Source organism: Emydura macquarii, unplaced genomic scaffold (genome assembly GCF_026122565.2).
Source record: "Emydura macquarii macquarii isolate MOO-44397 ecotype Brisbane River unplaced genomic scaffold, CSIRO-AGI_Emac_v2 contig_839, whole genome shotgun sequence".
In the NCBI taxonomy this organism is placed as follows: Eukaryota; Metazoa; Chordata; order Testudines; family Chelidae; genus Emydura; species Emydura macquarii.
The window spans coordinates 1529447-1540828 of NW_027130976.1; the positions used below are offsets into that span (position 1 = coordinate 1529447).

The following is an 11382-nucleotide window of genomic DNA, read 5'->3' on the forward strand; positions in this document are numbered from 1 at the left end:
CTCAGACCCAGGCCCAGGCCCTTTGTCCTTCCTGGAGGAATCATCGTGGGCATTGAATGTGCTGAGGCAGGAAGGCAGGTGGCCCTGAGTTTCGGGACTCGGGATGAGATGCTTTATAGTAGAATTACAGCTGAAGAGTGAAATCCAGAGGTGGCAGGGCAGGAGCACTGGGTAATTTCTGAATTCAGTCTGCCCAGCCTTACTTAATTGCTGACATTCCTCCCACCGTTTTATGTGGCTGCCCCTGGTTTCCTAGCCATTCAGTGGCAAGTATGTCCAGGTATGTTACCATCACCAGAGCCTTTGATGCACATCACCATCGTGGTCTGTTAGGGCTGTGCCGCTCCCTTATGCGAGGGGTCCCTGCAGGGCAGTGTCAGCAGCAGCTCCTTGATTCTGCTCTTTCTGCTTTTCAGTGAGAAACTGCCAGAGGTGCTTGGTGCAGATTCCCTGCCCACCCCTCATAGCGAGGGCCCTTCTGGTGCAGAAGGGAAGGACGTTGCCTTTAACGCCCCCGTGTATCCTGCGGGCATCCTCCTGGTGTGCAACAACTGTGCTGCCTACCGCAAGCTGCTGGAAGCGCAGGCTCCCGGCATGCGCAAGTGGGCACTTCGCCGGCAGAACGAGCCCCTGGAAGTGCGGCTGCAGCGCCTGGAACGGGAGCGCACAGCCAAGAAGAGCCGGCGGGACAACGAGACGCCTGAGGAGCGGGAGGTGAGGCGCATGCGGGATCGAGAGGCCAAGCGCCTGCAGCGCATGCAAGAGACAGACGAACAGCGGGCGAGGCGGCTGCAGAGAGACCGGGAGGCCATGCGGCTGAAACGTGCTAACGAGACCCCGGAGAAGCGGCAGGCTCGGCTCATCCGGGAGCGCGAGGCCAAGAGGCTCAAGCGGCGCCTGGAGAAAATGGACATGATGCTTCGGGCCCAGTTTGGCCAGGACCCCTCTGCCATGGCTGCTTTGGCAGCCGAGATGAACTTCTTCCAGCTGCCAGTGAGCAATGTGGAGCTGGAAAGCCAACTGCTGGGCAAGATGGCCTTTGAGGAACAGAGCAACAGCGCACTGCATTGAGCTGTAGCCCAAGCCCCCCTGCTCCACATGGCACAGCGGGGGCCAGCAGCCTGCCTCTGCCACCCCCAGTGGGGAAGGCTCACCTATGGCACCTGACTGACCCTCCCAGCCCCCACTTCTCCCACAACAGGCAGATCTGGGCTGCTTTTGCGCGTGGGAATGGAGCTGGGAGGGGTAAGCTCAGGCAGCACTGGTGGGAGTGGGCTGTCGGGATACATGGTCTGCTCTGGGCGCTGAGCCAGAGCCAATGAACAGGGGGAAAATAAATTAATTTTATGTGTAATGAGTCACCTTCTGTGCCTTGCTTCACCCTGTGCTTGGGCCCTTGAGGTGTAACCGGCTGCTGCCATTCCGTTCTGCCAGTGAAAAGCCTTCCCGAAGGGTGGGCAACCTGGGCACCAGCCTGGGCCTGCAGTTCTACCCCAACAGCCTTCTGGTTTACAGCAGCACGAGTCGGGGAGAGAAGAATTTGTCAGTCCACAGCACCTCCCAGAGCAAATCATTCAGCCTTTGGATCTGTCAAAAGGGGTGATACCACTAACCTTCCAGGAGGGGTTTCTAGATGCGCTAACCCCTGTAAGGTTAAGAACATAAGAACACCCAGACTGGGTCAGAGCATTGGTCCATCTAGCCCAGTGTCCTGTCTGCCAACTGTGGCCAATGCCAGATACTTCAAAGGGAACGAGCAGGACAGGGAATCATCCAGTGATCCATCCCCTGTCGCCCATTCCCAGCTTCTGGCAAACAGTGGGTAGGAACACTTCAGAGCATGGTTTTGCAGCCCTGCCCATCCTGGCTAATAGTCATTGATGAAACTGTCCTCCATGAACTTATCTAGTTCTTTTTTGAACCCTGTTATAGTCTTGGCCTTGACAACATCCCATGGCAAGGAGTTCCACAGGTTAACTGTGCGTTGTGTGAAGAAATGCGTCCTTTTGTTCATTTTAAACCTGCTGCCTATTTATTTCAGTGGGTGACCCCTGGTTCTTGTGTTAGGAGGAGGAGTATATAACACTTCCTTATTTACTTTCTCCACACCAGTCACGATTTTATAGACCTCTATCATATTCCCCCTCAGTCGTCTCTTTTCCAAGGTGAAAAGTCCCAGTCTTATTAAGCTGTCCTCATACGGAAGATTTTCCATGCTCCTAATCATTTTAGCTGCCCTTTTCTATACCTTTTCCAATTTCCATATATATAAATATATCTTTTTTTGAGATGGGTGACCAGATCTGCACGCAGTCTTCAAGATGTGGCTGTACCATGGATTTATAAAGAGACAATAGGATATTTTCTGTCTTATTATCTCTCCCTTTCCTAATAATTCCCAACATTCTGTTAGCTTTTTTGACTGCCGCTGCACATTGAGTGGATGTTTTCAGAGAACTATCCACGACACCAAGATCTCTTTCTTGAGTGGTAACAGCTAATTTAGACCCCATCATTTTATATGGATAGTTGGGATTATGTTTTCCAATGTGCATTACTTTGCATTTATCAACATTGAATTTCATCTGCCATTTTGTTGCCCAGTCACCCAGTTTTGTGAGATCCTTTTATAACTCTTCGCAGTCTGCTTTGGACTTCACTATCTTGAGTAGTTTTGTATAATCTGCAAATTTTTGGCACTTCACTATTTATCCTTTTTCCAGATCATTTATGAATATGTTGAACAGTGCTGGTCCCGGTACAGACCCTGGGAGACACCACTATTTACTTCTCTCCTTTTTGAAAACTGACTATTTATTCCTACCCTTAGTTTCCTATCTTTTAACCAGTTTCTGATCCAGGAGAGGACCTTCTCTCTTATCCCATGACCGCTTACTTTGCTTACGTGCCTTTGGTGAGGGACCGTGTCAAAGGCTTTTTGAAAATCTAAAAACACTATATCCACTGGATCACCCTTGTCCACAAGCTTGCTGATCCCCTCAAAGAACTCTAGTAGACTGGTGAGGCATGATTTCCCTTTACAAAAACCATGTTGACTCTTCCCCAACAAACTGTGTTAGTTTTAGGGATTCATTTAATGAAGGATAACGCGTGGGGGGAGCCCTGCTGGGCTGAGCTCCTCACTGCCAAGCGAGAGCTGCAGCTGCCTAGCTGTGGCTCTCCCCCACACCGTGTGTGCAGAGCCATAGCTGGGCAGTTCTCACTCGTGGGGAGCTGAGCCAGGCCGAGGCCAGCTGTGGCTCCCCCCCGCGCTGGGCTCCACGTCTCCCTGTGATCAAGAGCTGCCCGGCTGCTGTTGCTCACAGGGACCTGAGCCCAGCTGCTGCTTCCTCTCCCCCCAGTTTAAACAGTAATCAGCTGTTCAAAACATTTAAACAGCTGATTACTGTTTGCACATTTCAGCTTTTACATCCCTCGTTTGTCTGTGTGTCTGATCAGCCTGTTCTCTACCATAGTTTCAACCAATCTGCCTGGTACTGAAGTTAGGCTTACTTGTCTGTAATTGCCAGGATCGCTACTGGAGCCTTTTAAAAAATTAGCGTCACATTAGCTATCTTCAGTTGTCTGGTACAGAAGCTGATTTAAATGATCGGTTACATACCACAGTTAGTAGTTCTGCAATTTCGCATTTGAGTTCCTTCAGAACTCTTGGGTGGATACCCTCTGGTCGTGGTGACTTATTAACAGTTTAATTTATCAATTTGTTCCAAAACCTCCTCTAATGATCCATAAGCCTAGGACAGTGCCTCAGATTTATTACCTAAAGAGAATGTCTCGGGTTTGGGAATCTCCCGCACATCCTCAGCTGTGAAGGACCCATGCAAATAATTCCTTTAGTTTCTCTGCAGTGGCTTTGTCTTCCTTGTGTGCTCCTTTAGCATCTTGACTGTTCAGTGACCCCACTACTTGTTTAGCGGCCTTCCTGTTTCTGATGTACTTAACATTTTTTTGCTGTTACTTTTTGAGTTTTTGGCCAGCTGTTCTTCATATGCTTTTTTGGCCTTCCCAACTGTATTTTGACACTTCACTTGTCAGAGTTCATGCTCCTTTCTATTTTCTTCAATAGGATTTAAATTCCACTTTTTAAAAGATGCCGTTTTGCCTCCAACTGTGTCTTTTACTTAGCTGTTTAACCACAGTGGCACTTTTTGGTCCTCTTACTGTTTTTTAATTTGGGGTATATATTTAGATTGAGCCTCTATTATGGTGTCTTTAAAAAGTTTCCATGCAGCTTCCAGGGATTTCACTTTTGGCACTGAGCCTTTTAATTTCTGTTTAATTAAATTCCTCATTTTTGTGTACTTCCCCTTTCGGAAATTAAATGCTACTGTGGTGGGCTGCTTTGGTGTTTCCCCCCCACAGGGATGTTAAATTTTGTTATGTGGTTCAGCTATATTCATCTCTTGGACCAGATCCTGTGCTCCATTTAGAACTAAATCAAGAATTCCCTCTCCTCTTGTGGGTTCCAGGACTAGCTGCTCCAAGAAGCAGTCATTTAAGATGTCAAGAAACTTTAGCTCTGCATCCCGTCCTGAGGTGACAAGTACCCAGCCAATATGGGGATAGTTGAAATCCCCCGTTATCATTGACGGTTTTTAAAAAAATCTTATAGCCTCTCTATACTCTCTGAGCATTTCACAGTCACTATCACCAGCCTGGTCAGGAGGTCCGTAGTATCTCCCTACGGCTGTATTCTTATTACTCAAGCATGGAACTACTATCCATAGAGATTCTAAGGCACAGTTGGTTCATTTACGTTTTTTACCTCATTTGACTCTATGCTTTCTTTCACATACAGTGTCATGCACCCACCAGCACAACCTATTCTGTCCTGCCGATATATTTTGTACCCTGGAATTACTGTGTCCCATCCATTATCTTCATTCTACCAAGTTTCTGTGTTGCTTATTGTAGCAATATCTGCATTTAATATGAAGCACTCAAGTTCACCCCTCTTCGTATTTAGACTTCTAGCGTTTGGATATAAGCACTTAGAAAAAAGTGTCATTTTTAGCTGCTATTACATGCTGTAACTGAATGGCACTCTTTTTCATTTGACTGTTTCTCATCAGCGCCTACCCATATTTTATCCTCTTCCACCCGCTCCTCCTTACTAGGATACAGGGAATCTCCATTCAGAGAGCCTCCCCTAAGGGATGTGTGACAGGGCCAGACCGCAGGGCTATGAAAGAGTGCTGGAAGGCATGTATATTAGCCCCAGGCTCCATAAAGCCCTCTTCCCTGGGTAACCCAGCTGGGGCTAATTCAAGACAATTGGGCCAATTAGGCCACCTGGAGCCTATTAAAGAAGCTGCCCCAGCAGTTAAAAGCCTCCTTTTCAGGCAGGCCAAGAGGGCTGAAAGGGAGTTAACAGCCAGAGGAGAGGAGGCAGAGCGAAGCGAAGCGAAGCAACGCAGAGCAAAGCAAAGAGAAATGAAGCAAAGCGGAGCGGAGAGGAGATGCCCTGCCCTGCCCTGCCCTTCCCTTCTGCAGCTGTAGCTGCAGGGCTTGGGACTATCATCCGCTGCTGCTACCATACCGAGATGGAGAGGCTCCAGCCGGGGAAGGATGAACAACCCTTCACGCCGGTACCAGGGAGCAGGCTACAGGCTGGGGGGCCACGGACAGGCGACCCAGGGAAGGTAGTCGGTCTCAGGGACTAAGCAGGGTGAGACTACTCCTCACAGGGTCCCTGGGTCGGGGGTCCGGGGCAGAGGGCGGGACCGGGTCCCCCCCCTTCACTCCCCTCCCCGCCGCACCACTGGTGTAGCTGGTGAAGCGCAGGATCCACAGGGCGGAACAGGCGCACCCCGCCACAGATGTCTCTGTCCGAATCACGTGCTCCTCCACGCCAGTCACCTTCCCCCGGCCCTTGGTTTAAAAGCTGCTCTACGGCCGTTTCCATGTTATGTGCCAGCAATCCAGTTCCATTCTGGGTTAGATGGAGCCCATCCCTCCTACTAAATCTAAACCCTTCCTCCCTACACCATCGTCTCAGCCACGCATTGAGACTCTGCCTCTCTAACTGGCCCTGTGCGTGGAATTGGAAGCATTTCAGAGACTGTTACCATGAAGGTCCTGGACTTCAATCTCTTACCTAGCAGCCTACGTTTGGCCTCCAGAACCTCTCTCCTATCCTTCCCTATGTCACTGGTACCTACATGTACCGCAACCACCGGCTCCTCACCAGCACTGCACGTAAGTCTGTCTGGATGTCTCGAGAGATCTGCCACCATTGCACCCGGCAGGTAAGTCACCATGCAGTTCTTCTGGTCATCCCAAACCCAGCTATCTGTGTTTCTAATGATTGAGCTCCCCATTGCTAGTAGTGTGGTTACTGCCCTTTGCTTACAGTAGCACCCATGCCATACCGGAAGAAACGAGACAGTACTGGCTCCTAGGAACTCATTCTAATCAGACAAGGTGTGGAAAGGGAACAACCAAAGGTAACCCAGTTCTCTGTAAAGCAGCATGGCAGGATAGGGGCTTTGGGGAGGAGTCCAGAGGCTGTGCCATGCATAAGGGCTGCCTTGGAGAAGCTGGGAACATCAATGTAATAAGTGGGGGCTGCTGTTTCACAGAGGGGATACCAGCTCCGAGGAGACACTTTGCTCCAGCAAACCAGACTAGACCTAAACGTGAGATGTGGCTTCGAACCCTGATTCTGATTCTGACATGCTGTGACCACGGGCAAGTCACTTCAGTTTCCCTATCTGTAAAATGGGCCTGATTAACATCTGTGAAGTGTTGTATATGCAGACTAAGGCCAGTTAGTGAAAGGGGTGGGAACGGAGCTGAGGACCTCCTGCTACCTAGCTCGGTGTTGAATCCACTAGAGCTTATGACTTTAGGGAAGCAGCAGGACCTCTTAGAGTTAGTGTCCGCTCACAGTTTTCTTTATTTCACAAGTAGCTAACCTCCAGTAGCCCAGCAGCACCAGTCTGTTGCACAAGATGACAAGTTACTGCACATGAAAGCGTTTCACAAAGTAGACAAGCACATTTTACAAACGATCCCTGCTGAACCCTTTACCCATGTTAGTGGAAAGCATGCTGCTACCCAGCATGCTACTACCCAGGGCAGAAGATCACTCTATGCCCTTTCAGGCTAGGAACAAGGGCAGGAAATAACCAAATGAGCTTCAACACGGAAAAAATGCAGCCCATGTACTGGGGGCAGTACTCCGAAACACAGGTACTCCTGGGGGGGAAGAAAATGAGCAGTGATGCTGAGCGCAGGCAGAGCTCTAGTTATCCACTGTTATACAGCAACTGCAAAGGCCAAAGTCATTTTGGGCTGCACAGGAAAAGATACCACATCAGCGCAGATGTGCAGGTGGTAACCGCTGTGTATCTGCCCTGGGGTGACTGCCCAGTTCTGGCCATTTCCTTATTGGAAATAAACTGGAGGGATTTCAGAGAATACCAGTAGCCATTATGACTGGGCTGGGGGGGGGGTTCCGATGGAGGAAAAACTAAGAGCTAAATCTACATACAGTGACAAAATGGCTAAATGGAAGCAGGGACGCTGCAGATGTCTATCAATAGTGGACGGGTGTAATGTCAAAGATGGAAAAAAGCGGTTTTGGGGTGATGGAGGTGGGCTAGCATGGGATAAAGCCAAGAGCTGGTCTAGCTTCGGGTTTGAAGGTGTGGTGCTAGGTGGCACACTGTAAATAGCTACTGAGACACGGCAGTATGTCTTTTATTACCTGTTAGAGCTCACCGCACAGAGCTAACATTGAATACAGCTTGCCCCGTTTACATTGGGGTTGTTTCAAAACATGTTTAACACACTTTAAAATGCACCTTTGAGCATAATGTGGACATGCACTCACAGGCTTACGCTCAGAAAACATCCAGGCAATGAGATTGTAAGTTAATGGCTTAGTCTCTCAGACACTGGGCTAGGTAGCATAGGGAACACTTTGCCCTGGCTGGGGCTGGCTCAGGTTGGACATGGTAGGGCTTGTCCCTCTTTCATTTCTAGGATTTTATTCTGGGGTACGACTTTAGTCTGGAGTAGCCCTCCCCCCAAATAACAACGTAGCCTTGAGGCTGCACAGTTAAGTCAGAAAACAGCAAATGAGCCTTCCTCAGCATCACTTGTTCTGGTCTTTACAGGGCACCATAATCATAGTATCCGAGCACCTCACAGACATGAATGTAGTCCCACAACTCTCCTGGGAGGAAATAAAGCAACATTATACCTGTTTCACCGCTGAGAGGTACTAGGTAAGAAACTTGCCCAAGGGTCCCTCTCACCACAAGACCCTCCTTCTCCTGTTAACTCAGATACATTTGTAGTCTGTTGTACAGCTGTAATCTCTGTTGTACAGAGTTGTAGTCTGTTGCACAGCTGTAGTCTCTGCTTTTCTTGCTAAAGGTGGAGCTTGATATCTATTAGAGGTACAGGATGCAGCGCCTGCCTGAGTTTGTGTTCCTGGTGGAAATTTCTGCAGGTGCATTTCCTTTTGAACTTCAGCCTTAATGCTACAGCCGTATAGATTTTTACTTTTTGTTTATTTCAATATAGAGAAAACTGGCTTGCTTAAAGCAACATGTAAAATACACTTCACTTCACACCTGTGCAAATGGGGAGTAGCGCAGCTCTTGCTGTGCGTTACGTTTGGCTGAAGTCCAGCATCCTGCACTGCTGGGTTGAGAGCACAGCAGCAGTATATTGTATCTTCGCAACAAAACACAGGGTTTTGTAAATGAAAATGTAGAATGTGCATAATGGAGCAAAAGTTGAGCTAAAAAATAGTCACAAACTTAAAAAATAGTCACAAGTTCTCTCACCCTGATGCCCCGGCCTGGTTAAGGCAGTTTGTGTTTTTAAAAAGAGTTGGTGTGTTTCATTCTCTCACACACAAGTGCACTGTGAGGCCAGGGGATCAGGCAAAGTCTGAGCAAATGCTAGTCAGTGTGCTCACAAATCTGCAGCCTCTTCACTGTGTTAGCCAACTTCTCAACCCTGGCTCAGGCTTTTCTCCAACACATGCAGCAGGTGCCTGCCATGTTTCAAGGTTCCACTGTCCCACTGGCTGAAAAGTGGTGACTGCAGAAAACGGCTGGGAGGCTTGCAGGCTCAGCTGAGAGGGCAGAACTGGTTTTCCTCCCAAACTTTCCAATCAATTGAGCTTTTTGCAAGGTTGAAAGTGAGAAGTCCACACCGCTTTAGCACATGCTGCAAACCCCACCACCGCTTCCCAGAACAGCAAAAACCTCAAGCAACTGCAGATGAAGTTGGCAATGGTAAAGAGCAGGCTCCCCTGTGGACATATTTGGTGAGTCTTTAAGGGACACCAACGTGAAAGTCTCATGTTACTGAACATTCTGTACCCCGTGTAGCTACCCGTAACACCCAGCTCCTGTAACAGAACCGAGCGAGCGAGCGCCCTTTTAAAGATGCGTTAGTCTGTGCTTTTAACAACACTAGCGCGAGAGTCACTTTTTCTTGCCAGAAGGACTCCCAAGGCCCTGATGCTTCAAGAACTTCCCCATCTGCCCAGCGCTCCAGGCTGAGCAGTCCTATTGGCTTTAGGGAATCCTCAGAGCAGAACATCAGACGTGTTGAGTCATTGCAAAGTCAGGACCCAACCAAAGAAACAATATGAAAAAAAAATCTATTTTCAAATGCGTCTAGTGGGGTCCCACAGCAATCGATCCTTGGCCCAGTGCTACTCAGTCTTGATCTGTGATACTTCTACAGTCCTCATCACTTTAGAGTCTGAGCAGCTCACAGCCATTAGGGCACTTGTTCTCACAAATACCCTGTGAGGAAGGGCAGTGATATTATCCCCTTGGTACAGAAGGGGGACTGAGAAACAAAGTGACTTGCACAGGATCATACAGGACGTCTGTGGCGGAGTGGGTCTCCCCAGTCCAGACGTTATGGCACTAGCCGAGGACCATCCTTACTCTCTCAGTGACCTGGAAGAACTAAATAAAACCACTGCTGGTAAAGTTTATGGATGACACAAAGCTTGGTGGCGTGGTAAACAATAAGGACAAACCGGTTCTCCAGTATTGTCTGGATCACTCGGGAAATGAGGCTTATTCAAACAACCAAGTTTTAATACAGCCCTATGCAAGGTCAAACTTCTAGGAACAAGAACGTAGGTCACGTTTACAGGGTGTGGGACTAGATCCTAAAAAGTGGGGACTCTGAAGAGGACTTGAGAGTCAGGGTGATAACCAACTGAACAGAAAGTTCTAGGGCAATCTAGTGGCTAAGAGAGCAAACACAATCCATGAATGTATAAACAGACGTGTATCAAGTAGAAAGAGAGGTGCCATCATTCTCTGCATACAGCATCAGTTAGACCATTATTGACTAATACAGACTCTACTGACAAATTGGAAAGGGCTGCAGGAGTGATTTGAGGTCTGGAAAAACCTGCCCTGCAGTGAGAGGCAGTTCAATTTTGCTTACCCAAGAGATGATTAGGAGGTGACATGAGCTTGGTGTGTACTTACAGGCAGAGAACATCCCTGATACTTGAAGGCTCTTTAAGCTGATTGACAACAGTATAAAAACCCAATTGGAAGTTGAAGCTAGACCAATTCAGACTAGCGATAAGGCACAAATGAATAGTGAGTGTGGTTAACCAATGGAACAGTTTACCAAAGGGTAGGGTGGATTTTTCTAAAATACATGCTCTCGCTGAGCCCAAACTGTTCCAGTCACTGGAATTACTGGGTGATCAATTCTTTGGCCTGCATTTTGCAGCTGGTCAGATGAAGTGATCATAATGGTCCCTTGTGGCCCTGAAATCTAGCTTTAAAAGAAAAAGAAAAAAGATCCAGCCACCCTATTGAAAAAGGGCTTTACCAGAAACAGATTTTATTGAGTAAATGTAAAGAAACTAATCTGCCAGCATCCTTTAATTTTGTATTGCAGTGATTATATCAATGATGGATGCCTTGGAAACAATTATGAGAAAATTGTTTGGAAAGTTACAAGAAAGCACAACTATCTGAGAGCCTGAGTGTTCTCTGCATTTAATCCTTCTTGAAGCTTTCTCAACAGTTTGAACCAATCATGGGTGTAACAGCCTGCCAACATTTTTATTTCCTTACCTTCAGTTGAAATACTTGCTTGCCCCATCGTGTCTCACTGTGAAAGCTGACTTCCAGGAGCAACCACTGCCTCTATGGGTCTGGGAAGACAGATAGGTTTTGTCCTGTGTTGTTGGTGGCATTTAGCTCTTCCTTTGCTGTTGGCTCTGATCTCCTCCCTCTGCCCCTTGCTACTTCTAGCTAATCGAGTTTTAATGTGCTGTGACTGTGCAGTGTCCATCAAGCTGCGCTACGTTAGAATGTAGAGCACAAACGAGGGGCTGAAGTTATTCCTGCT

The 11382-nt window shown here is 48.0% G+C and overlaps 1 protein-coding gene across 2 annotated transcripts in view; it reads left to right on the forward strand.

The window, feature by feature from the left end:
- ZNF821 (zinc finger protein 821) overlaps nt 1–1349 on the forward strand; it is a 28561-nt gene extending 27212 nt beyond the window's left edge. For both annotated transcript variants that reach the window (XM_067543401.1, XM_067543400.1), the window contains exon 7: nt 417–1349. In XM_067543401.1, the coding sequence (XP_067399502.1) occupies nt 417–1071 (655 nt within the window). In that variant the 3' untranslated portion in view covers nt 1072–1349. The remainder of the gene's footprint in view (nt 1–416) is intronic.
- The last annotated feature ends 10033 nt before the right edge of the window (nt 1350–11382 follow it).